Raw genomic sequence first — 27,101 nt, forward strand, 5'->3', positions numbered from 1 at the left:
CAACTCCATCAGCCCCCCCCTGGGTGTCGCGATGTCTGGAATACTCAAAACAACACCAAGCGTTTCTACGTCAGCAGGGCCTTTTTGCGTCTGGATGTGCTGATTATGTCATCAGCCTTACGTCCCGTTCCCGCCGTTCCTGTAGACAACATTTTCCACCAGGGTGCCCTGACATTGAACTACAGCCCAGTCAGTGAATATATTTTGCATTAAATGTAATTTGTAGTCAATCGTATTAAATCCTTTATAGTCAAATGTATAAAATCCTTCACCATCGAGGAATTTTTGTAGTATCGCTATAACTGTCATTTGCATTCATGTTGTAAACCTCTTGTAGTTTTTGTAGTAATATTTCTCTCGTAGTTTTTCTATACTGTAGTATTATGTATTTATATTTTTTTAGTAGAAGTTTAATTGATGTATTTCCAAAGCAGGATATTAGTACTATTTTTGTAGTATTTGCATAGTTGTATTTTTGTAATATTACTGGAGTTGATCAGTGCCGACCCACGGACACGCTCTACCCACCCAAAGAAAACTGGATTTAGTACTGACGGCTGTCTGGGCAGCACATATGGCAGGGGTGTCAACTTTTTAAAAAGTGGGCTGGATTTGGTAAGCTGAAAATGTGTAAGGGCAGACTATTCAGCCTGGCATTCTTTGACCGTTCTTAAATAAACTCGCCCTCCATAAAAGTTTTGCAGTGCTTGGCAATCAGCGTCCCAACCTTGTAGCTCGCCTTTGGTAGCCTTTTCTTTTGACTCGCAGGGTCTCGTGAAAAAGAGCTGCTGTGCTGTTAAAATAAGTTACTTTACCTTTTCAAAGCATTAGTTTCCAGTTACATTTTTGTAGTCCGCATGTTTCGTCTGGCAGTTCCTCTTGATAATTTATTCTTACCAAGATTTTTGTTCAATTGTAATAGCCCATAAAAGTGTCACCACCACAGCGTTTATGGGTATTGAACAATTGGATTAAATACCGCACACCCCGGTTTTGTGTCCTCAGCCTGTCAGCTGATTTTAGGGGGCACTCTGGAGCCTGCAAGCACCACGTTGGAGAACCCATATATCGTGTTGTATAGTAAAGTAGCTAGCCAAATATATAATTTATATTGTAAGCTAGTTGGCCATATTAAGTGGGCAGGCCAACAAATAGACTACTAGCTAGCAGAATTGAGGTTGCTTTATTTAGTAAACTAGCTTAAGCCAGCTAGCTATTTACACTAAGCAGGCAAGTAGGTAGATTTTTTTCTATTATCTGAGATGAAAACGTAGCCACTAGCTGGTTATATTTAGCTTCTAGCTGTATTGCTCTACAACTAACTACCGTAAATTCCGGACTATAGAGCGCACCTGATTATAAGCCGCACCCACCACATTTTCAGAGGAAAACCGATTTTGTACTTACACTAGCCGCACCTGTATATAAGCCGCATGCGCCTGTGCAAGACATATCAGAATAAGTGTCCAAAATAAATACATTACAAAAATATACAGTTGCAAATACATATTATACATGGTTACACATATTTACAAAGAAAGACGATACAACGAGAGATTTTTCAAAGCTTTAATAATAATAATATAACTATCATCCCAAACGGTGCCTGACAGGGCAGTGAAAGGTAGCAACACGCTAGCAACACGCTTGCAACACAGTAAACGGGTCTGTTAAAAAAACATACCATACTTGTAAAAATCACGGTAAAGTCAAGTCAAGTCAAATTTATTTATATAGCCCTTAATCACAAAAATGTCTCAAAGGACTGCACAGGATTACAGTTACAAAATTACACAATTACCTGATCCAGGGATCAGAATTTTCCGCGGATCCGCGGATTTCCGCTTTTTTTGAACTCCAAAGGCATTCCGACTTTTTCACTTTTTCTCTTGCGTAGCAAACAAATTCAAAATCCGACTGTCTCACTCTTTCCTTTATTGCTCTGGCGCACCCTGGCGGCCGTTAGAAAAATTGGCCGCTCTCCGCCCTGCTTTATTCCTGGACCCTGGCTATTTCAGCTGAAAATGAAAATCTCCATTCTGATCCCTGCTGATCTTAAACCAGCATGCGGGCAAGGAAAAACTTAAAAACCTCAGTGTGAGGAGAAAAGAGAAACCTTGAGAAAGGACCTCACAGGATTGAATTACAATTAGCATTACTGTACACATAATAGTAAACATTAGGTAAGATGTTGAAAATGTCCGGAAAGTGCATGACATCAACGACGCCCCCAGCCTGCAAACCAGTCCAGAAAGTCTATGACGGCCATGACGCTGCCTCCCGTCTCTGCCAGCTGGTAAATGCAGGGGTTGACATGCTGCAGGTCAGACGCCGGTCCGCTGACCCATCCCAAATCATCCTTCTCCTTCGTATCAGCCAGGCAGGCGTCGGAAAAAGACAGGACAATACAGAATATGAGGTGGGCATCAATCATATGCTTTGGAATAGAAGTGTGTCTTAAGCCTCGATTTAAAAACTTCCGTTGAGGTTGCAGATCTTATCTCCAGAGGCAGGGCGTTCCATAGCACCGGGGCCCAGATGGAGAACGCTCTCGAGCCTGCAGACTTCTTGGCTCTCTGAGTCACAAGTAGACCGGCATTTTCCGAGCGCAGACTCCGTGCAGGAACATAGGGGGAAATCAAATCGGAGAAATAAGAGGTTGCAAGCCCATGCAAACATTTATATGTTAATAAGAGAATCTTAAAGTCACATCTTAAGTGGACTGGGAGCCGGTGCAAGTTGGCCAATACAGGAGTAATATGCTCAAACTTTTTGGTCTTAGTCAAAAGTCTAGCTGCCGCATTCTGAACCAGCTGCAAACTTTTAATGCTAGACATCGGGAGACCAGAAAGCAATACATTACAGTAATCAAGCCGAGAAGTAATAAACGCATGAATTAAAATCTCTGCATCTGATTGGGACAGCATCGAACGAATCTTCGCAATATTACGGAGGTGGTAGAAAGCTATTCTAGTAATATTTTTCATGTGTAACTGAAACGACAGATTAGGATCAAATATAACACCTAGATTTTTGACCGAGTCACTATGGGTGATATTACATTTGTCTAGGTTCAGGGTAGTGTTTGAAAACAACTGACGACATTGAGCTGGACCAATAATCAACATTTCAGTTTTTTCTGGGTTAAGGCGTAAAAAATTATTTGACATCCATCTTTGAATCTCAGTAAGGCAAGCCTCCAGATTTCTAAAACTTAAATGTCCAGTTTTTTCCAGTGGCACATACAGTTGAGTGTCATCTGCATAGCAATGGAAACTAATATTATACTTGCGGATAATGTCACCAAGCGGGATCATATAAATACTAAAAAGAAGGGGGCCAAGTACAGAGCCTTGAGGAACACCACAAGGGACATTAGATTGTTTAGAGGTCAGATTGCCATAGTTAACACATTGCATCCTGTCTGACAGGTAGGACCTAAACCACGAGAGTACAGTTCCTGAGATACCAATGCGTTCTGACGAACCAATAATATGTTGTGGTCAACCGTATCAAAAGCAGCGCTGAGATCCAGCAGCAGTAACATTGATGAGGCACCAGAATCTATTGTTAAAAGGAGATCATTGGTTACTTTAGCCAGGGCTGTCTCAGTAGAGTGATTTTCCCTAAATGCTGACTGGACAGTTTCAAAAAGGTTATTTTCTGACATGAAGTCATTGAGCTGCTGTGCAACGACCTTATCAAGTAATTTCGCAAAAAATGGCAGATTTGACACTGGCCTATAATTACCTAGGCTTTCTGGGTCAAGGTTAGGTCGCTTAAGCGTGGGTTTAATGACGGCAGACTTGAAGGCTACAGGAACAATACCCGAGGATAGCGATATATTAATAATATTTAAAACTGATGGTCCTAAGATCCCAAACAGATCCTTCACCAGTGAAGCTGGAAACGGATCAAGCAGGCACATAGTTTGTTTGGCCCTACTGACCATCTGTGTTAGATTATCAAGGGACAAATCATTGAAACTGGAGAATGTTTCTGAACAACCGCCGACACAGTCCATACCTAACACCTCCACATCTTTGATATAGGAGGAGGAAACAGAGCGTTCTTTTAAAATTTCATTCCTGATTAGTTGAATCTTTTTATTAAAAAATTCCATAATGTCATTAGCAGAATAAGTGCAACCATTTGGGTTAAGTTGTTGTCTGGTAAGTTTCGCCACTGTGTCAAACAAAAATTTCGGATTATTCTTATGTTCAACAATAATCTTAGAGAAATACGAAGCTTTAGCTGAGGCAAGAGCTACTTTACATTTCAGCAAACTGTCACACCAGGCCAGTCGAAAAACCTCCAGCTTAGTAGTGCGCCATTTTCGTTCAATTTTTCTGCAACTTTGTTTGAGTAACCTAGTTTCTTCAGTAAACCAAGGTGTATTCTTCTTGGGTCGGAATTTATACTTTAGGGGCGCCACAGAATCAAGAACATTAACCAAAGCAGTATTGAAGTTGTTTGTAAGTGAGTCAACAGACCCAGTATACAAAGGGAAGGCTGCAGTTACCGTTTTAGGGCGGATATTGCGACTGCTAAAGCCTAAATTTTCCTTATCACAGTAAACATTAAACAGCACCTCACATTTAACAAAATAGTGATCAGAGATGGCATTAGGATACGGTAACAACTGTAACATTTGAGGCTACTACGCCACGGGTCAGGACGAGATCTAGAGTGTTCCCATCTTTATGAGTGGGCACATCAACTATTTGATTGAAACCAAATGTATCAATCAGTGACTTAAATGCAATTGCAAGTGAATTTGATGGGGAGTTTATGTGAACATTAAAATCACCAATAATTACAACATTGTCCGCATAAGTTACTAAGTCTGTTGACAGTTCCGAAAATTCTTCCAAAAAATTTGAGTATGGTCCAGGTGGGCGATACACAACAACTAAATAAATTGGTGTTGACATTAAGGACCTCATAACAAGTGCTTCAAACGTTTTAAAACTAGTAGGGGTATTATAAGTAAATTTCAACCTATCTTCCGATATAAGAGCAACACCTCCACCTTTTTTGCATGGTCGTGCCAAGTGCGAACTCACAAAGTTAGGGGGAGAAGCCTCATTTAACACTACAAACTCATTTGGTTTTAACCAGGTCTCACAAAGGCCAATAACCCTAACCCTAAACCGTCCTCATGTTCCTCCTTAGAACTGAAGCCATCAAAGTCATCTTCCTCAGTGTCGGAAAGAAACAGTGTCATATAGATGTTGTCCCACGCTACGGCAGCCGGACTAGCGCTGTCACTGTCGCTGGAACTTTCATCCACTCCTGATTCTGTCCCCTCCTCTCCGTCACGCAGCAGACCGGCTTTTTGGAACCCGTTGGTGATGGTGGATTTTTTTATGTTACAGTATGTAGCTTAATATCAGGTATTTCCAACCTTTTTCAAGCTGAGAGTGTGACATGCATTTAAATTATAACCTGATATTTTATTGGTGTGTTGTTAGTGTTATTACCGGGTTATCGGAAGTAGGGTTTATGAGACTCAGTCAACCACTAGAACATTTTATTTACTAGAAAATCACAAAGACCCAGCACTGGTGAGCTATTCTCAGAACACGTTCGCGGGCACCTCAACTGTCCTTAAGGGGCACCACATTGGAGACCCCTGCTCTAAATATATTTTTTAAAGTGACAATGCGTAGAATTCACTACTGGACAGAAGAGTCGAGACTATTATAATAAATGGTTAATGGACTACATTTATATAGTGTTTTTTAAGTTACTAAAGACCTCCCAAAGCACTTTACAATGTGCTTTGCACTTACCCATTCAAGCTTATTCACACACCAATAGCGGTGTCGGCCATACAAGGCCTACCTGCTTATTTGGGGCCATTAGGGGTTCAGTGTCTTGCCCAAGAACACTACGACATTTAACTCAGGGGAGCCAGAAATCGAACTTTCGACCCCTCTGTCCCAAGACAAGTGCTCCAGCTCCTGAGCTACAATATGACAAAACAAAGAAATGGACACATGCAGTGCCTTCAACAAATCACTAAAATTAACGGGGAGACAACACTGGACTTCGTGAAGACTGTCAGATAGAGAATCAGTGTAACATGTAATATAGAATGCAGGAGGTATGAAATGCAGGGGGAGGAGATAAAGAAGGGGCTGGTAGAGAAGGAATAAAGGAAACATCACTGAGAGGTTTTCTAGACTTGAATGATAGACGTTAACAAAAGACATTCACTATCTTTGAGGCGTTCGTGACTTTTTCATAGAATTTGAGGAGTAGAGCAGAGACGAAACTAATGAAAGGGGAGTGATGAACGCCAACCACCTTTAAAAATGAATTCACGGCTAGAGATTGTTGTAGCTTAGAATGAAGCTGAAATGTGTGCAGACACACTTGGTACCACTTGAATTAGGAAAACTACTTTCATACTTTCTTACATGACCAAGCATGAATTTCAGCCAGCGACAGGACATGAAAGTAAGTGTTAATCTCTGCAAGTATTCGAAATTCAACTTTTAAAGAACATAGTGTAATATTTAATGCCTTTTAATGGGACAGAAAACATAGACCAGTAATGAAAACAATGATTTAAATAATAGGCAAATATACAAGAACTATCATAAAATGTTATTTTCTATAAATATATCGACCCTAACGGGAGGAGCCTAAAATCAAGAACACACTCACATTTACCAAACATTTATTCCATTTTGCTTTTCCCAACCTGACACAGAACATTAAGCCCACAGCACAATAAGGGGTGAATTGCTATATTACTATGTTCATAGGTCAACAAATATGTATTTTTATTATATACAGTGGAATCTATAGTAGTGCTAGTAGTCACTGTTTGTCAGGCATTTTGCGATTGCTGTGCACATTTGGCACTGGTTTTCATTCGCAGTAGACAATACAGTGACATTTAGTGGTCAATTTCTACACAATGTACCTTTAAGACACCTCAAACAAGACAGGTCACAAGGTTTTGTTTTAAGTTAGCAGCATTCACTTGTTAACATGTTCAGTTAAACTTTGGAGCGTAAGTAATTGAGTTAATAAAAGTTTCTGAAACCCTCAAAAGCAAATCCATTTTAATGCGTCAACTCATGTTTGGACTACGTTACCCAGCAAACACCTGGGTGGCCAGAGGTTCAGGCCGCTGGTCCTCAGGGCTTTCTGCAATAGGCCGATTAACGTTGAGTGGGTATTTTTCAAGGACATCCCGCACCTCCCGTGCCACGCTCTCGGGCCAGGCCAGCAGCTCAGTCCTGAGCTTGTGGGCCGCCTCGGCCAGCACATCCTGGCGCCGGTCCAAGTCCGAAAGAAGGTCCAAATTATGCCGTAAACCGGCCAATGCCGGGTCCCAAGAGTCAGAGTCTGCAGTGGGGGTGCGTTTCCAGTCAGAGTGCGGCGAGGCTTGTCCCGACATATAGGACTGGAACTCCTCTTGGGTGAGGTTGAGAGATTGAGCATCCAACTTCTCGATAAAGGCCGCCGCGCAACACTGAAAATAACAAAATAAACAAATGAGTGCGGAGGTGTCAAGAACTGTGTCCTGAGGACCATTTTGGCCCATAATGCAAAATTTTTAGGTCAAGCAGCATGTAAAAAAACACATCTTGGGTGGCACAACCTCAAACAAAAGCGGCTCGTGTTCTACGGAGCCAAAGTTGAGAGCATTCTATGCAAGTTCCTTTTTTAGATATTTATGATTCAAGTGAAAACCAACGCAAAACTCGTACTAAAAATCCTGCACGCTTTTGACAACTAGTCTGAACATAACATTTTGTTTGTAAATACAACTGTTAAATGCTTTTGCCAATTTGCCCATTTTTATTTGAGGGTCATTTTATGTAAGTTCCTTCATAGATTTTTTTTAAGATTCAAGTGAAACTTGACACAAATAACTTGCTAAAAACCGGTCGTGAGGTTGGCAACTAATCGATACATGGCATTTTGATTCGGTTTAATGCCTGTCTTGCAGCGCCTATTTTGATTTACGGGTAGGTACTAGACCAGGGGTCGGGAACCTTTTTGACTCAAAGAGCCATAAAAGCAAAAAATATTAATTTTATTTTGGGAAAGAGCCACACCATATATTATAAGAAAAATTTACTAAATTGCTAAACCCGCGCCCCAGACAAAAGCATAGTCTTCAGCACATTTATTTTTGATGATTTGATAAAAATTATGAAAAGAGAATAATGCCAGAGCCCCTGTCCCTAAATCAACAAACATACCACTTTAAACTTGTCTCTTTCTTGCAATTACTCAAGATCGGTTAAACTCCTTTTTACCCTTTTTTTTCATACATATTGGTTTCAAAACCAGATGCAAGCAGTTATTGTGTAAAAACGTCACAACATTCTGCAAATAGGGAGCCTGATGAGCTCACTTTTGGCGCAGACGGCGTAGGGCGAGAGATGGGAGGGAGTGCTTGCACATTTTGCATAGCTCCACCCATCCCTCCCATTCACCCAATTAAATGACTAAGTTCTCTTCCGGTGTTTTGGCGTATTTACAGTTCTGTGGATTCATCATAAAGTATCTGAACACTGAACACAGATTATATAGTGAACTTTTATATAAAGGATTCTTTAGCGTTGTTCAGCCAAAACGAGTTTTTTTTCCCCCCTTTTTTTTGTGTGACACCTTGACTGTAAATTGTAGTGAAAACGTGCCCTATATATACTGCGAAGAAATCACATGTTAACTAGCTTTGGTTTGGCCTTACGTGGACCTGAATTGGATAGACGTTTCAAATCAAAATCAAATTTGTCTCTGAGCCACAGATACTCATAGAAAGAGCCATATATGGCTCGCGAGCCATAGGTTCCCGACCCCTGTACTAGACTCTGTGACGAACGGAAACGCGTTTGACTCCTGATCAGAAGGTTGTGTGTTCAAATCACATCAGGGTCATTTTATGTTAGTTCCTTTTTAGTTTTTTATGATTTAAGTAAAATCGACACAAATAACTTGCTAAAAAAAATTCATAAGGTTGCCAACTAATCAAGTTGATTTGGTTTAATGCTTGTCGTGGAGCTGCCATTTTGTTTTGTGACCAGGTATTAGACTCTCTGGCGTTACGGTAGCCCATCTGACTCCAGATCAGAAGGTTCTGTGATCAGATCACATAAGGGTCCTTTTATGTTAGTTCCTTCATAGATTTTTATGATTCATATAAAAATCGACAAAAATAACTTGCTAAAAACCATTCATGAGGTTGGCAACGAAGCGTTACATATCATTTTGATTCGGTTTAATGCTTGTCGTGCAGCCGCCATTTTGCTCATTGACTAGGTAGTAGACTGTGGTGCAACGGAAATGCATTTAACTCCAGATCAGAAGGTTGTGTGGTCAAATCACAACTAGGTCATTTTATGTTAGTTCCTTTATAGATTTTTATGATTCAAGTAAAAAGCGACACAAGTAACTTGCTAAAAAACAATCGTGAGGTTGGCAACAAATCGATACATGGCATTTTGATTCGGTTTAATAGTTGTCGAGGAGCCACCATTTTGCGTTGTGATTAAGGTCATAGACTATGTGGCGCAACGGCAGCGCGTCTGACTCCAGATCAGAAGGTTGTGTGTTCAAATCACATCAGGGTCAATTTTATGTTAGTTTCTTTATATAATTTTATGATTCAAGTAAAAATCGACACGAATAACTTGATAAAAAACATTCGTGAGATTGGAATCTAATCGATACGTAGCATTTTAATACGGTTTAATGCTTGTCGTGCAGCCGCCATTTTGTACAACAACCAGGTAGTACACTCTGTGGTGCAACGGTGGCGCGTCTAGCTCCAGATCAGAAGGTTGTGTGTTCAAATCACATCAGGGTCATTTTATGTTAGTTCCTTCATAGATTTTTATGATTCAAGTGAAAACAACACAAATAACTTGCTAAAAAACACGTGAAGTTGGCAACGAGTCAACCAGGTACTAGACTCTGTAGCGCAGGGGTCGGGAACCTATGGCTCGCGAGCCATATATGGCTCTTTCTATGAGTACCTATGGGTCAAAAGGAGTTTAACAGATCTTGAGTAATTGCAAGAAAAGAGACAAGTTTAAAGTGGTCTGTTTGTTGAATTTGGGACAGGGGCTCTGGCATTATTCTCTTTTCATAATTTTTATCAAATCATCAAAAATAAATGTGCTGAAGACTAAGCTTTTGTCTGGGGCGCGGGTTTAGCAATTTAGTAAATTTGTCTCATAATATATGGTGTGGCTTTTTCCCAAAATAAAATTAATATTTTTTGCTTTTATGGCTCTTTGAGTCAAAAAGGTTCCCGACCCCTGCTGTAGCGCAGCGGTCACACGTCTGTCGTTCGTGAGTTTGGCAACTAATCGATATGTAGCGTGTTGATTCGGTTTAATGCTTGTCGTGGACCCGGCATTGTGTTAAAAGACTAGGTAGTAGACACTGTAGCGCAACAGTGGCGCACCTGATTCCAGATCAGAAGGTTTTGTATTCAAATCTCAGCAGGGTTATTTTATGTTAGTTCCTTCATAGATTTTTATGATTCAAGTAAAAACAACACAAATAACTTGCTAAAAAACATGTGAAGTTGACAACGAGTCGACCAGGTACTAGACTCTGTAGCGCAACGGTCACACGTCTGTCGTTCGTGAGTTTGGCAACTAATCGATATGTAGCGTGTTGATTCGGTTTAATGCTTGTCGTGGACCCGCCATTGTGTTATAAGACTAGGTAGTAGACACTGTAGCGCAACAGTGGCGCACCTGATTCCAGATCAGAAGGTTTTGTATTCAAATCACATCAGGGTTATTTTATGTTAGTTCCTTCATAGATTTTTATGATTCAAGTAAAAATCAACGCAAATAACTTGCTAAAAACCATTCATGAGGTTGGCAACTAATCGATACATATCATTTTGATCCTGTTTAATGCTTGACATGCAGCTGCCATTTTGTACAGAAAGCAGGTAGTAGACTCTGTGGCGCAACGGTAGCGCGTCTGACTCCAGATCAGAAGGTTGTGTGTTCAAATCACATCAGGGTCATTTTATGTTAGTTCCTTCATAGATTTTTATGATTCAAGTAAAAACAACACAAATAACTTGCTAAAAAACATGTGAAGTTGACAACGAGTCGACCAGGTACTAGACTCTGTAGCGCAACGGTCACACGTCTGTCGTTCGTGAGTTTGGCAACTAATCGATATGTAGCGCGTTGATTCGGTTTAATGCTTGTCGTGGACCCGGCATTGTGTTAAAAGACTAGGTAGTAGACACTGTAGCGCAACAGTGGCGCACCTGATTCCAGATCAGAAGGTTTTGTATTCAAATCACATCAGGGTTATTTTATGTTAGTTCCTTCATAGATTTTTATGATTCAAGTAAAAATCAACACAAATAACTTGCTAAAAACCATTCATGAGGTTGGCAACTAATCGATACATATCATTTTGATCCTGTTTAATGCTTGTCATGCAGCTGCCATTTTGTACAGAAAGCAGGTAGTAGACTCTGTGGCGCAACGGTAGCGCGTCTGACTCCAGATCAGAAGGTTGTGTGTTCAAATCACATCAGGGTCATTTTATGTTAGTTCCTTCATAGATTTTTATGATTCAAGTAAAAACAACACAAATAACTTGCTAAAAAACATGTGAAGTTGACAACGAGTCGACCAGGTACTAGACTCTGTAGCGCAACGGTCACACGTCTGTCGTTCGTGAGTTTGGCAACTAATCGATATATAGCGCGTTGATTCGGTTTAATGCTTGTCGTGGACCCGGCATTGTGTTAAAAGACTAGGTAGTAGACACTGTAGCGCAACAGTGGCGCACCTGATTCCAGATCAGAAGGTTTTGTATTCAAATCACATCAGGGTTATTTTATGTTAGTTCCTTCATAGATTTTTATGATTCAGGTAAAAATCAACACAAATAACTTGCTAAAAACCATTCATGAGGTTGGCAACTAATCGATACATATCATTTTGATCCTGTTTAATGATTGTCGTGCAGCCGCCATTTTATATGGAAGCCAGGTAGTAGACTCTGTGGCGCAACGGTAGCGCGTCTGACTCCAGATCAGAAGGTTGTGTGTTCAAATCACACCAGGGTCATTTTATGTTAGTTCCTTCATAGATTTTTATGAATTAAGTAAAAACAACACAAATAACTTGCTAAAAAACACGTGAAGTTGGCAACGAGTCAACCAGGTACTAGACTCTGTAGCGCAGGGGTCGGGAACCTATGGCTCGCGAGCCATATATGGCTCTTTCTATGAGTACCTATGGCTCAGAGACCAATTTGATTGCATGCAAAATTTCTCCATCTTGTTCAAAACCAGGAATGTCTATGCTATTCAGGTACACGTAAAGCCAAACCAAAGCTAAATGTAAAGGAAACACTTCGCAGTATATATAGGGCACGTTTTTCAGTACAATTTACAGTCAAGGTGTCACACAAAAAAAAGAAGGGAAAAAAAACTCGTTTTGGCTGTACAACGCTAAAGAATCCTTTATTTAAAAGTTCACTATATAATCTGTGTTCAGTGTTCAGATACTTTATGATGAATCCACAGAACTGTAAATACGCCAAAACACCGGAAGAGAACTTGATTGGTTGAGTGGGAGGGATGGGTGGAGCTATGCAAAAAGTACAAGCATTCCCTCCCATCTCTCGCCAAAGGTAAGCACATAAGGCTCCCTATTCTCAGAATGTTGTGACGTTTTTACAAAATAAATGCTTGCATCTGGTTTTGAAACCAATATGTATGAAAAAAAGGGTCAAAAGGAGTTTAACAGATCTTGAGTAATTGCAAGAAAGAGACAAGTTTAAAGTGGTCTGTTTGTTGAATTTGGGACAGGGGCTCTGGCATTATTCTCTTTTCATAATTTTTATCAAATCATCAAAAATAAATGTGCTGAAGACTAAGCTTTTGTCTGGGGCGCGGGTTTAGCAATTTAGTAAATTTGTCTCATAATATATGGTGTGGCTCTTTCCCAAAATAAAATTAATATTTTTTGCTTTTATGGCTCTTTGAGTCAAAAAGGTTCCCGACCCCTGCTGTAGCGCAGCGGTCACACGTCTGTCGTTCGTGAGTTTGGCAACTAATCGATATGTAGCGTGTTGATTCGGTTTAATGCTTGTCGTGGACCCGCCATTGTGTTATAAGACTAGGTAGTAGACACTGTAGCGCAACAGTGGCGCACCTGATTCCAGATCAGAAGGTTTTGTATTCAAATCTCAGCAGGGTTATTTTATGTTAGTTCCTTCATAGATTTTTATGATTCAAGTAAAAATCAACACAAATAACTTGCTAAAAACCATTCATGAGGTTGGCAACTAATCGATACATATCATTTTGATCCTGTTTAATGCTTGTCGTGCAGCCGCCATTTTGTACAGAAACCAGGTAGTAGACTCTGTGGCTCAACGGTAGCGCGTCTGACTCCATATCAGAAGGTTGTGTGTTCAAATCACATCAGGGTCATTTTATGTTAGTTCCTTCATAGATTTTTATGATTCAAGTAAAAACAACACAAATAAATTGCTAAAAAACACGTGAAGTTGGCAACGAGTCAACCAGGTACCAGACTCTGTAGCGCAACGGTCACACGTCTGTCGTTCGTGAGTTTGGCAACTAATCGATATGTATCGTGTTGATTCGGTTTAATGCTTGTCGTGGACCCGCTATTGTGTTATAAGACTAGGTAGTAGACACTGTAGCGCAACAGTGGCGCACCTGATTCCAGATCAGAAGGTTTTGTATTCAAATCACATCAGGGTTATTTTATGTTAGTTCCTTCATAGATTTTTATGATTCAAGTAAAAATCAACACAAATAACTTGCTAAAAACCATTCATGAGGTTGGCAACTAATCGATACATATCATTTTGATCCTGTTTAATGATTGTCGTGCAGCCGCCATTTTATATGGAAACCAGGTAGTAGACTCTGTGGCGCAACGGTAGCGCGTCTGACTCCAGATCAGAAGGTTGTGTGTTCAAATCACATCAGGGTCATTTTATGTTAGTTCCTTCATAGATTTTTATGAATTAAGTAAAAACAACACAAATAACTTGCTAAAAAACACGTGAAGTTGGCAACGAGTCAACCAGGTACTAGACTCTGTAGCGCAGGGGTCGGGAACCTATGGCTCGCGAGCCATATATGGCTCTTTCTATGAGTACCTATGGCTCAGAGACCAATTTGATTGCATGCAAAATTTCTCCATCTTGTTCAAAACCAGGAATGTCTATGCTATTCAGGTACACGTAAAGCCAAACCAAAGCTAAATGTAAAGGAAACACTTCGCAGTATATATAGGGCACGTTTTTCAGTACAATTTACAGTCAAGGTGTCACACAAAAAAAAGAAGGGAAAAAAAACTCGTTTTGGCTGTACAACGCTAAAGAATCCTTTATTTAAAAGTTCACTATATAATCTGTGTTCAGTGTTCAGATACTTTATGATGAATCCACAGAACTGTAAATACGCCAAAACACCGGAAGAGAACTTGATTGGTTGAGTGGGAGGGATGGGTGGAGCTATGCAAAAAGTACAAGCATTCCCTCCCATCTCTCGCCAAAGGTAAGCACATAAGGCTCCCTATTCTCAGAATGTTGTGACGTTTTTACAAAATAAATGCTTGCATCTGGTTTTGAAACCAATATGTATGAAAAAAAGGGTCAAAAGGAGTTTAACAGATCTTGAGTAATTGCAAGAAAGAGACAAGTTTAAAGTGGTCTGTTTGTTGAATTTGGGACAGGGGCTCTGGCATTATTCTCTTTTCATAATTTTTATCAAATCATCAAAAATAAATGTGCTGAAGACTAAGCTTTTGTCTGGGGCGCGGGTTTAGCAATTTAGTAAATTTGTCTCATAATATATGGTGTGGCTCTTTCCCAAAATAAAATTAATATTTTTTGCTTTTATGGCTCTTTGAGTCAAAAAGGTTCCCGACCCCTGCTGTAGCGCAACGGTCACACGTCTGTCGTTCGTGAGTTTGGCAACTAATCGATATGTAGCGTGTTGATTCGGTTTAATGCTTGTCGTGGACCCGCCATTGTGTTATAAGACTAGGTAGTAGACACTGTAGCGCAACAGTGGCGCACCTGATTCCAGATCAGAAGGTTTTGTATTCAAATCTCAGCAGGGTTATTTTATGTTAGTTCCTTCATAGATTTTTATGATTCAAGTAAAAATCAACACAAATAACTTGCTAAAAACCATTCATGAGGTTGGCAACTAATCGATACATATCATTTTGATCCTGTTTAATGCTTGTCATGCAGCTGCCATTTTGTACAGAAAGCAGGTAGTAGACTCTGTGGCGCAACGGTAGCGCGTCTGACTCCAGATCAGAAGGTTGTGTGTTCAAATCACATCAGGGTCATTTTATGTTAGTTCCTTCATAGATTTTTATGATTCAAGTAAAAACAACACAAATAACTTGCTAAAAAACACGTGAAGTTGACAACGAGTCGACCAGGTACTAGACTCTGTAGCGCAACGGTCACACGTCTGTCGTTCGTGAGTTTGGCAACTAATCGATATGTAGCGCGTTGATTCGGTTTAATGCTTGTCGTGGACCCAGCATTGTGTTATAAGACTAGGTAGTAGACACTGTAGCGCAACAGTGGCGCACCTGATTCCAGATCAGAAGGTTTTGTATTCAAATCACATCAGGGTTATTTTATGTTAGTTCCTTCATAGATTTTTATGATTCAAGTAAAAATCAACACAAATAACTTGCTAAAAACCATTCATGAGGTTGGCAACTAATCGATACATATCATTTTGATCCTGTTTAATGATTGTCGTGCAGCCGCCATTTTATACGGAAACCAGGTAGTAGACTCTGTGGCGCAACGGTAGCGCGTCTGACTCCAGATCAGAAGGTTGTGTGTTCAAATCACATCAGGGTCATTTTATGTTAGTTCCTTCATAGATTTTTATGAATTAAGTAAAAACAACACAAATAACTTGCTAAAGAACACGTGAAGTTGGCAACGAGTCAACCAGGTACTAGACTCTGTAGCGCAGGGGTCGGGAACCTATGGCTCGCGAGCCATATATGGCTCTTTCTATGAGTACCTATGGCTCAGAGACCAATTTGATTGCATGCAAAATTTCTCCATCTTGTTCAAAACCAGGAATGTCTATGCTATTCAGGTACACGTAAAGCCAAACCAAAGCTAAATGTAAAGGAAACACTTCGCAGTATATATAGGGCACGTTTTTCAGTACAATTTACAGTCAAGGTGTCACACAAAAAAAAGAAGGGAAAAAAAACTCGTTTTGGCTGTACAACGCTAAAGAATCCTTTATTTAAAAGTTCACTATATAATCTGTGTTCAGTGTTCAGATACTTTATGATGAATCCACAGAACTGTAAATACGCCAAAACACCGGAAGAGAACTTGATTGGTTGAGTGGGAGGGATGGGTGGAGCTATGCAAAAAGTACAAGCATTCCCTCCCATCTCTCGCCAAAGGTAAGCACATAAGGCTCCCTATTCTCAGAATGTTGTGACGTTTTTACAAAATAAATGCTTGCATCTGGTTTTGAAACCAATATGTATGAAAAAAAGGGTCAAAAGGAGTTTAACAGATCTTGAGTAATTGCAAGAAAGAGACAAGTTTAAAGTGGTCTGTTTGTTGAATTTGGGACAGGGGCTCTGGCATTATTCTCTTTTCATAATTTTTATCAAATCATCAAAAATAAATGTGCTGAAGACTAAGCTTTTGTCTGGGGCGCGGGTTTAGCAATTTAGTAAATTTGTCTCATAATATATGGTGTGGCTCTTTCCCAAAATAAAATTAATATTTTTTGCTTTTATGGCTCTTTGAGTCAAAAAGGTTCCCGACCCCTGCTGTAGCGCAACGGTCACACGTCTGTCGTTCGTGAGTTTGGCAACTAATCGATATGTAGCGTGTTGATTCGGTTTAATGCTTGTCGTGGACCCGCCATTGTGTTATAAGACTAGGTAGTAGACACTGTAGCGCAACAGTGGCGCACCTGATTCCAGATCAGAAGGTTTTGTATTCAAATCTCAGCAGGGTTATTTTATGTTAGTTCCTTCATAGATTTTTATGATTCAAGTAAAAATCAACACAAATAACTTGCTAAAAACCATTCATGAGGTTGGCAACTAATCGATACATATCATTTTGATCCTGTTTAATGCTTGTCATGCAGCTGCCATTTTGTACAGAAAGCAGGTAGTAGACTCTGTGGCGCAACGGTAGCGCGTCTGACTCCAGATCAGAAGGTTGTGTGTTCAAATCACATCAGGGTCATTTTATGTTAGTTCCTTCATAGATTTTTATGATTCAAGTAAAAACAACACAAATAACTTGCTAAAAAACACGTGAAGTTGACAACGAGTCGACCAGGTACTAGACTCTGTAGCGCAACGGTCACACGTCTGTCGTTCGTGAGTTTGGCAACTAATCGATATGTAGCGCGTTGATTCGGTTTAATGCTTGTCGTGGACCCAGCATTGTGTTATAAGACTAGGTAGTAGACACTGTAGCGCAACAGTGGCGCACCTGATTCCAGATCAGAAGGTTTTGTATTCAAATCACATCAGGGTTATTTTATGTTAGTTCCTTCATAGATTTTTATGATTCAAGTAAAAATCAACACAAATAACTTGCTAAAAACCATTCATGAGGTTGGCAACTAATCGATACATATCATTTTGATCCTGTTTAATGATTGTCGTGCAGCCGCCATTTTATACGGAAACCAGGTAGTAGACTCTGTGGCGCAACGGTAGCGCGTCTGACTCCAGATCAGAAGGTTGTGTGTTCAAATCACATCAGGGTCATTTTATGTTAGTTCCTTCATAGATTTTTATGAATTAAGTAAAAACAACACAAATAACTTGCTAAAGAACACGTGAAGTTGGCAACGAGTCAACCAGGTACTAGACTCTGTAGCGCAGGGGTCGGGAACCTATGGCTCGCGAGCCATATATGGCTCTTTCTATGAGTACCTATGGCTCAGAGACCAATTTGATTGCATGCAAAATTTCTCCATCTTGTTCAAAACCAGGAATGTCTATGCTATTCAGGTACACGTAAAGCCAAACCAAAGCTAAATGTAAAGGAAACACTTCGCAGTATATATAGGGCACGTTTTTCAGTACAATTTACAGTCAAGGTGTCACACAAAAAAAAGAAGGGAAAAAAAACTCGTTTTGGCTGTACAACGCTAAAGAATCCTTTATTTAAAAGTTCACTATATAATCTGTGTTCAGTGTTCAGATACTTTATGATGAATCCACAGAACTGTAAATACGCCAAAACACCGGAAGAGAACTTGATTGGTTGAGTGGGAGGGATGGGTGGAGCTATGCAAAAAGTACAAGCATTCCCTCCCATCTCTCGCCAAAGGTAAGCACATAAGGCTCCCTATTCTCAGAATGTTGTGACGTTTTTACAAAATAAATGCTTGCATCTGGTTTTGAAACCAATATGTATGAAAAAAAGGGTCAAAAGGAGTTTAACAGATCTTGAGTAATTGCAAGAAAGAGACAAGTTTAAAGTGGTCTGTTTGTTGAATTTGGGACAGGGGCTCTGGCATTATTCTCTTTTCATAATTTTTATCAAATCATCAAAAATAAATGTGCTGAAGACTAAGCTTTTGTCTGGGGCGCGGGTTTAGCAATTTAGTAAATTTGTCTCATAATATATGGTGTGGCTCTTTCCCAAAATAAAATTAATATTTTTTGCTTTTATGGCTCTTTGAGTCAAAAAGGTTCCCGACCCCTGCTGTAGCGCAACGGTCACACGTCTGTCGTTCGTGAGTTTGGCAACTAATTGATATGTAGCATTTTAATTCGGTTTAATGCTTGTCGTGGAGCCGCCATTGTGTTATAAGACAAGGTAACAGTCTCTGTGGCGCAACAGTGGCGCGTCTGACTCCAGGTTAGAAGGTTGTGTTTTTAAATCATATCAGGGTCCTTTTATGTTAGTTCCTTCATACATTTTTATGATTCAAGTAAAATCAACACAAATAACTTGCTAAAAAACACACGTGAAGTTGGCAACGAGTCAACCAGGTACAAGACTCTGTAGCGCAACGGTCGCACGTCTGTCGTTCGTGAGGTTGGCAACTAATCGATATGTAGCATTTTGATCCGGTTTAATGCTTGTCATGGAGCCGCCATTTTATACAGTGACCAGGTAGTAGACTCTGTGGCGCAACGGTAGCGCGTTTGACTCCAGATCAGAAGGTTATGTGTTCAAATCACATCAGAGTCATTTTATGTTAGTTCCTTTATAGATTTTTATGATTCAAGTGAAAAGTGACACAAGCAACTTCCTAAAAAACAATCGTGAGGTTGGCAACTAATCGATACATAGCGTTTTGATTCGGTTTAATGCTTGTCAAGGACCCGCCATTTTGTTATAAGACCAGGCATCGCACTCTGTGGCGCAACGGTGGCGTGCCTAATTCCAGATCAGAAGGTTGTGCCTTCAAATCACATCAGGGATATTTTATGTTAGTTCCTTCATAGATTTTTATGATTCAAGTAAAAATCAACACAAATAACTTGCTAAAAACCATTCATGAGGTTGGCAACTAATCGATACATATCATTTTGATTCGGTTTAATGCTTGTCGTGCAGCCACCATTTTGTACAAAAACCAGGTAGTTGACTCTGTAGCGCAATGGTAGCGTGTCTGACTCCAGATCAGAAGGTTGTGTGTTCAAATCACATCAGGGTCATTTTATGTTAGTTCCTTCATAGAATTTTATGATTCAAGTGACAATTGACACAAATAACTTGTTAAAAAACACACGTGAAGTTGGCAACGAGTCGACCAGGAGCCGCCATTGTGTTAGAAGACCAGGTAGTAGACTCTGTAGCGCAACGGTCGCGCGCCTGTGGTCCGTGAAGTTGGCAACTAATAGATATGTAGCATTTTGATCCGGTTTAATGCTTGTCCTGGAGCCGCCATTGTGTTAAAAGACAAGGTAATAGACTCTGTGGCGCAACGGTGGCGCGTCTGACTCTAGATTAGAATGTTGTGTTTTCAAATCACATCAGGGTCATTTTATGTTAGTTCCTTCATAGATTTTTATGTTTCAAGTAAAATCAACACAAATAACTTGCTAAAAAACACACGTGAAGTTGGCAACGAGTAAACCAAACCAGGTACAAGACTCTGTAGGGCAACGGTCGCACGTCTGTCGTTCGTGAGGTTGGCAACTAATCGATATGTAGCATCTTGATTCGGTTTAATGCTTGTCGTGGAGCCGCCATTGTGTTATAAGGCAAGGTAATAGACTCTGTGGCGCAACGGTGGCGCGTCTGACTTCAGATCAGAAGGTTGTGTTTTCAAATCATATCAGGGCAGGAAGTTGGCAACGAGTCAACCAGGTACAAGACTCTGTAGCGCAACGGTCGCACGTCTGTCGTTCGTGAGGTTGGCAACTAATCGATTCGTAGCATTTTGATTCGGTTTAATGCTTGTCGTGGAGCCGCCATTTTATAGAATGACCAGCTAGTAGACTGTGTGGCGCAACGGTAGCGCGTTTGACTCCAGTTTAGAAGTATATCTGTTCAAATCACATCAGAGTCATTTTATGTTAGTTCCTTTATAAATTTTTATGATTCAAGTAAGAATTAACACAAATAACTTGCTAAAAACCATTCGTGAGGTTGGCAACTAATCGATACATAGCATTTTGATTCGGTTTAATGCTTGTCTTGGAACCGCCATTATGTTATGAGACCAGGTGGTAGACTCAGTGGTGCAATGGTAGCGCGTTTGACTCCAGATCAGAAGACTGTGTGAACAAATCACATCAGGGTCACTTTATGTTAATTCCTTCATAGATTTTTATGATTCAAGTGACAATTGACACAAATAACTTGCTAAAAAACACACGTGAAGTTGGCAACGAGTCGACCAGGAACTAGACTCTGTAGCGCAACGGTCGCACGTCTGTCGTTCGTGAGGTTTGCAACTAAACGATATGTAGCATCTTGATTCGGTTTAATGCTTGTCGTGGAGCCGCCATTGTGTTAGAAGACCAGGTAGTAGACTCTGTAGCGCAACAAACGCACGTCTGTCGTTCATGAGGTTGGCAACTACTCTATATGTGGCATTTTGATTCGGTTTAATGCTTGTCGTGAAGCCGCCATTGTGTTATAAGACCAGGTACCACACTCTGTGGTGCAACGGTGGCGCGCCTGATTCCAGATCAGATGGTTGTGGTTTCATATCACATGAGGGTTATTTTATGTTAGTTCCTTCATAGATTTTTATGATTCAAGTAAAAATCAACACAAATAACTTGCTAAAAACCATTCATGAGGTTGGCAACTAATCGATACATATCATTTTGATTCGGTTTAATGCTTCTCGTGCAGCCGCCATTTTGTACAAAAACCAGGTAGTTGACTCTGTAGCGCAATGGTAGCGCGTCTGACTCTAGATCTGAAGGTTGTGTGTTCAAATCACATCAGGGTCATTTTATGTTAGTTCCTTCATAGATTTTTATGATTCAAGTGACAATTGACACAAATAACTTGTTAAAAAACACACGTGAAGTTGGCAACGAGTCGACCAGGAGCCGCCATTGTGTTAGAAGACAAGGTAATAGACTCTGTAGCGCAACGGTCGCACGTCTGTCGTTCGTGAGGTTGGCAACTAATCAATACGTAGCATTTTGATTCGGTTTAATGCTTGTCGTGGAGCCGCCATTTTATAGAATGACCAGGTAGTAGACTCTGTGGCGCAACGGTAGCGCGTTTGACTCTAGATCAGAATGTTATGTGTTCAAATCACATCAGAGTCATATTATGTTAGTTCCTTTATGGATTTTTATGATTCAAGTAAAAATTAACACAAATAACTTGCTAAAAACCATTCGTGAGGTTGGCAACTAATTGATACATAGCATTTTAATTCGGTTTAATGCTTGTCATGGAGCCGCCATTTTATAGAATGACCAGGTAGTGACTCTGTGGCGCAACGGTAGCGCGTTTGACTCCAGATCAGAAGGTTGTATGTTCAAATCATACCAGGGTCATTTTATGTTAGTTCCTTTATAGATTTTTATGATTCAAGTAAAATTCGACACAAATAACTTGTTAAAAACCATTCGTGAGGTTGGCAACTAATCGATACGTAGCATTTTTTATACGGTTAATGCTTGTCTTGGAGCAGCCATTGTGTTCTAAGCCCAGGTAGTAGACTCTGTGACGCAACAGTAGCGCGTTTGACTCCAGATCAGAAGGTTGTGTTTTCAAATCATATCAGGTTTATTTTACGTTAGTTCCTTTATAGATTTTTATGATTCAAATAAAAATTGACAATAACTGACTAAAAAACACTCGTGAGGTTTGCAACTAATAGATACATAGCATTTTGATTTGGTTTGATGCTTTGAGTCCTGTGGTGAGGAGCCCTCTCACCCTGAGAGGTGTGAGAATTCTCCCACCGTGGTCCGCTGCATGTTGTAAGAGAGAAGTGGAGGGAGCGAGGGGACTGGGGATCCTCTACTCTCTATTTCTACTCCCTAAGAGACAGCAAGGCAAAGAAAGGGGAGCGGGAGACCGAAAGGTCCCACAAACCGTAGTTCTGGGGTCACTAAATGTAAGAGGATGTGGAAGTAAAGCGACTGAGTGGAAGAAAGAGGAGATCGGAAGGATGATGACTAGAAGGAAGGTTGATGTGTTAGCCCTGAGTGATACAAAGAAGAAAGGAAAGAGTGAATTACAGCTCGGTGGTATGTATGGTAGATAGTCTGGAGTTACGGGCGGACATGCTAGAGAAGGATTAGCTGTGCTTGTGAGTGAGATAGCAAAGGAAAAACTGGTGGAGTGGAAAGAGATATATTCCAGATTGATGTGGGTGAGGTTAAAGTGGGGTGTAGAAGTAGGGATGTTTATAAGATTATATGGACCTGGTTCAGAAATAAGTGCTGAGGAGAGAGAGAAGTTCTGGAAGGATTTGTCCGAATGTGTGGCAAGTGCGAAAGAAGGGTGGAAAGTGGTAATACTAGGTGACCTGAATGCTAGAGTGGGTGATGGAATGATTAAAAATGTTATTGGTACATATGGAGTACCAGGAAGAAATGAGAGTGGGAAGAAATTGATTGAGTTATGTGTGGAAAATGAGTTGGTGATTGCCAATACATTGTTTAAAAAGAGGGACGTGAATAAGTATACCTTTGTCAGAGTGGATGGTGGTGAGATGGTGGACAGAGCACTGATGGATTATGTAGTGGTTAGGAAAGGGATATTAAGAAGATTGTTGGATGTATGAAATGGAATGAAATGATCTGCATTTGTATAGCGCTTTTCAAGTGAATGACTTCCCAAAGCGCTTTACATTGTGCTTCACATTTCCCAATAGCGGCCGTGATCTATGCAGCCATGTAAGGCGCTCACCTGCTTATTGGGGGTTATGGGGGTTCAGTGTCTTACCCAATGACACTTCGACATGTAACACGGACAAGCCGGGATTCGAACTGGGATTTCTTAATCGTAAAACGATCGCTCTACCTCCTAAACTACTGTTTACAGAGGTGAAATGAGTGGTATGTCTGATCATTTTTATGTGGAAGGGAAACTGAGAATAGATGGATTGTGGAGGGCTAGTTATAAGAAGAGTGAATAAGAGTTGAATAAGGCAGAAAAGTAAAGAGAGTTTAAAGAGCAGATAGGGAAAGAGTATGAACGGAATAGTAGAAAAGAAGAGGAGAGTGTGGAAATAGAATGGAAGTGGTTTAAAAAGGCAGTGTTGAAGAGTGCGAAAGAAGTCTGTGGAATGAGAAAAGTTGGACGAGGTATTAGGAAAGGAAGTGAATGGTGGAATGATGAGGTATCAGAGGCTGTGACCGAGAAGAGACGTGCCTTTGAGGAGTGGCTGCGAGATAAGAGTGGTGATGCGTATGAAAGGTATAAAGTGAAGAAAAGGTTGGTAAAAGCGGCAGTGGAAGCAGCGAAAAGGAAAGCAAATGATGAATGGTGTCGAAAGATAGGAGTGAACTTTGAGGAAATGAGAAAAGTGTTCTGGAAAGAAGTGAAAAGAGTAAGAAAGAGCGAGTCTGGATAGGAAGAGAAAGTGAAAGATAAGGACTGTAGCTTGCTGGTTAGTGGAATAGAAAGCCTGATGCGGTTGAGAAATTGGCTTTTTTTTTTTGGCCACTTTTTAACCCGGAGGAGGACCTCTTGAAACGCATCTTCCAAAAGTAAGTTTAAAACTTTATTTATCTTTATATAACACATTATTTTATGAAATGTTTATCTTTTAGTACAAGACAATACAGGTTACTTATACAAGCCTTAAACATACAATATATAGCACTGAAGCAAAATTCTACTGACGAACGATCGTCCGAAATCTCGTTCGTAAGTAGGGCAGCGTCTGTACAACTGTTTAATGGTTTCCTGGGAGTGGCTATTTCACTTAAGTATCATGCAGCAGATTCTGTGGCGCAAACTATATTTGCCAGTTTGCGCCACTGCTTCTACTATTCCGTTCATACTCTTTCCCTATCTGCTCTTTAAACTCTCTTTCCTTTTCTGCCTTATTCAACTCTTATTCACTCTTCTTATAACTAGCCTTCCACAATCCATCTATTCAATCCATCTATTCTCAGTTTTCCTTCCACTGACTCCTCATCATTTTATATAAGTTCCTTTTTAGACTTTTATGATTCAAGTGAAAACCAACATAAAGGACTTTCTAAAAAAAATCATGTGTGCTATTGGCAACGAGTCTAAACACACCATTTTAATTTTTTTGAATACAACTATTTAATGCTTTTCACGGTACAACCATTTTAGTTTGTTGACAGGCAGCCGATTTTATGCCCCAAAGGTAGCGTGTCTGACTCCAGATCAGGTTGCACGTTTAAATTATTGTGTTCGATCAATTTTGGCAACCAACACCTAAAACAATTCCGGTTCTGAAATATCAGAACATGAGTTGTCGGGGGGGTTTTCGCCTGATGATCAGCCAGATGCTCAAAACTAAATGTGTTTAGATGGCTCTGATGCTACTGAATATTTTGATTGGTTGAAGTAAAAAATATTTCGAAATAACGTATTAGACTTAAAATACTTGTACATTTTTTTCTTAAAGTTTGCATGTTGTGTTATACGTATTTTTTGATGCCACAAAGGTTAAGCTCGTAAGAAGAGCTGTACTTTCACGTGAATACTTGTGAAGAAAGCCTACCATGTTGGTAAAGTAGTAGCCGTCTTCGCCTGTCATCAGCCTACTGGGAATGCAGAAGCGGGTGATGTACTGGATGTTGGACTGCAGCCTCGGAGGGTTTGCCTTAAGGACAATATAGATGAGCGCCGGTAGGAAGTCATCAGCTGATGCCGGTTCCTTCTTGGTGCTTCCGATGGCTGCGAAAATGTGCTTGCTACAGCGCGTAACGCACGCCAGCTTGTCGCGAGGGACCTTTTTCGAGTCCATCTCGATGATGTCTGACAGGCAGAAGACAATTACATGTTTTATACAAAGTTGATTGGGAAAGTAGCAGCTATTAATCAGTGGTAGGCAGTGTTGGTAGAACGAAGGAACTTTTCTCAGTAACGAGTACTGTAACATGTTATTAATAGAACTTTGTAACTTAACTGTTGTTAAAACATGGTGTGTCCCCTTCTACTTTTTAAGAGTAGATCGTGAATCACTACATCTACTATAATTGGGCACTTTCCCCTTTACTAATAAAGTAACATACAAACCTCTATCCGTCAGCAACACAACGCTGCAGAATACAGGTATATACAGTTACAGCAGAGCTGTCTCAAGCACACAGTACGAGGGCATGTAATTTCTCCTTACTGATATTCATCCTACCGTATATACTTACATTGAAGCTGTATTTAGAACTATAAAATGAAATACTAAAATCTGGGGCTCAGTTTATATACACATTAAGGCTGAACAATTAACCAAAATCTTATCGATATTGCGATGTGACGTGGTGCGATTGTGTAATCGCAAGAAACTGCCACTGCATTTTTTTTTAAGGATTTATAATTTTATGTTTGAGAGTGATTGAGCGTCCGGCGAACCGGAATTGATTAAGTATCTACAAAAAACAAAACTTGCACAGAAAATGCACTTTTCTTTTAAATCGAACATCGCATTAAAATTGTGATACTGGTTTAAAAACTGGCAATCAGGTTTTTTGCCCCAAATCAGCCCTACTACACGTATTATTTTGTTGTGTGTCACCAGTAGCAAATGGTAGGCAATGCGTAGGGAGGGGGTGTGGCTTATAAAAGAACAATTTTATCAAAGGGGCCAACGAGAGCAAATAATTTCGAGTAAAAGAGTGCTTAATTCAGGTCTTTTATTCGGAAAATTATTATTGCAATTGACCATACCTGAATAAGAAAAGAAATGTCTTGGGGATTACCCAGAAATCGAGATGGAAATGTTCGAGTGGTTTGAAGACAAAAGACAAAATGGACTTTGAGTGTCTCAACTGCAAGTCTGCAAGCTCTCAAGATTGCTCAAGCCAAGAAATAAGAGGGGTTCACCACTTCCACGGGTTGGAGTCCACGTTTTCCTCTATTTCTTTTAGTATGTGGCTATTTTAAATCAGTGTTCGGGGGTCAGGTTCAATGTGAGTATATACGGTAGTGGTACCTAGTTACTCTCAGAGTAATGCGCTACTTTTTTAATGAAATAACTAGTAATTGTAAATTATTCCTTTTTTCCCTTTAACGTGCCCAACACTCGAGGTAGGTTTAAAATACAGCAGAGCTGTTCATAAGTGGGACTTAAGATTGTGAACTCAAACTGTTGACCATTTGACCAAGCAGGGAGAAAGCATTCTTGACAAAAAACATTTAAACAGCCAAAATGACCTATTTCAGCATGTTGGCTCACATGACCAGCATGTAAGTCAGCTTTTTGGGCTCCATCAAACATAAAAATTCAGTGGTGCGATAATCGCGCATCTGACTCCAGATCAGAAGGATAGATGTTCAAATCACATCTGGTTAGTTCTGTTTTAAATGTTTTTTCATTGTTAGGATTTACCGTAAATTAAGGTTTAAGGTTAAGGTTTGATGCAGACCTGCAGAGTCCGGGTCCCGTTGAAAGTAATCCAAGGAAAAAAGTGTATATTTCC

The 27,101-nt window shown here is 40.1% G+C and overlaps 1 protein-coding gene and 13 non-coding genes across 14 annotated transcripts in view; 13 read left to right on the forward strand and 1 right to left on the reverse strand.

The window, feature by feature from the left end:
• Nucleotides 1-6,671: 6,671 nt before the first annotated feature.
• rabgef1 (RAB guanine nucleotide exchange factor (GEF) 1) overlaps nt 6,672-27,101 on the reverse strand; it is a 29,368-nt gene continuing 8,938 nt past the window's right edge. Inside the window, exons 8-9 of the mRNA XM_088320937.1 lie at nt 25,184-25,440; nt 6,672-7,492 (exon numbers count right to left, since the gene is read on the reverse strand). Of these exons, the coding sequence (XP_088177063.1) occupies nt 7,109-7,492; nt 25,184-25,440 (641 nt within the window). The 3' untranslated portion in view covers nt 6,672-7,108. The remainder of the gene's footprint in view (nt 7,493-25,183; nt 25,441-27,101) is intronic.
• trnaw-cca (transfer RNA tryptophan (anticodon CCA)) lies at nt 9,532-9,603 on the forward strand. Its single transcript has one exon. It is a non-coding gene; the product is annotated as a tRNA-Trp (tRNA).
• On the forward strand, nt 10,949-11,020 carry trnaw-cca (transfer RNA tryptophan (anticodon CCA)). The gene has a single exon. It is a non-coding gene; the product is annotated as a tRNA-Trp (tRNA).
• trnaw-cca (transfer RNA tryptophan (anticodon CCA)) lies at nt 11,482-11,553 on the forward strand. The gene has a single exon. It is a non-coding gene; the product is annotated as a tRNA-Trp (tRNA).
• Nucleotides 12,015-12,086, forward strand: trnaw-cca (transfer RNA tryptophan (anticodon CCA)). The gene has a single exon. It is a non-coding gene; the product is annotated as a tRNA-Trp (tRNA).
• Nucleotides 13,388-13,459, forward strand: trnaw-cca (transfer RNA tryptophan (anticodon CCA)). The gene has a single exon. It is a non-coding gene; the product is annotated as a tRNA-Trp (tRNA).
• trnaw-cca (transfer RNA tryptophan (anticodon CCA)) lies at nt 13,921-13,992 on the forward strand. The gene has a single exon. It is a non-coding gene; the product is annotated as a tRNA-Trp (tRNA).
• Nucleotides 15,294-15,365, forward strand: trnaw-cca (transfer RNA tryptophan (anticodon CCA)). The gene has a single exon. It is a non-coding gene; the product is annotated as a tRNA-Trp (tRNA).
• trnaw-cca (transfer RNA tryptophan (anticodon CCA)) lies at nt 15,827-15,898 on the forward strand. The gene has a single exon. It is a non-coding gene; the product is annotated as a tRNA-Trp (tRNA).
• Nucleotides 17,200-17,271, forward strand: trnaw-cca (transfer RNA tryptophan (anticodon CCA)). Its single transcript has one exon. It is a non-coding gene; the product is annotated as a tRNA-Trp (tRNA).
• On the forward strand, nt 17,733-17,804 carry trnaw-cca (transfer RNA tryptophan (anticodon CCA)). Its single transcript has one exon. It is a non-coding gene; the product is annotated as a tRNA-Trp (tRNA).
• trnaw-cca (transfer RNA tryptophan (anticodon CCA)) lies at nt 19,171-19,242 on the forward strand. Its single transcript has one exon. It is a non-coding gene; the product is annotated as a tRNA-Trp (tRNA).
• Nucleotides 19,641-19,712, forward strand: trnaw-cca (transfer RNA tryptophan (anticodon CCA)). Its single transcript has one exon. It is a non-coding gene; the product is annotated as a tRNA-Trp (tRNA).
• On the forward strand, nt 21,954-22,025 carry trnaw-cca (transfer RNA tryptophan (anticodon CCA)). The gene has a single exon. It is a non-coding gene; the product is annotated as a tRNA-Trp (tRNA).

Source organism: Urocampus carinirostris, chromosome 17 (assembly GCF_059441175.1).
Source record: "Urocampus carinirostris isolate Australia breed hairy pipefish chromosome 17, RoL_Ucar_1.0, whole genome shotgun sequence".
In the NCBI taxonomy this organism is placed as follows: Eukaryota; Metazoa; Chordata; class Actinopteri; order Syngnathiformes; family Syngnathidae; genus Urocampus; species Urocampus carinirostris.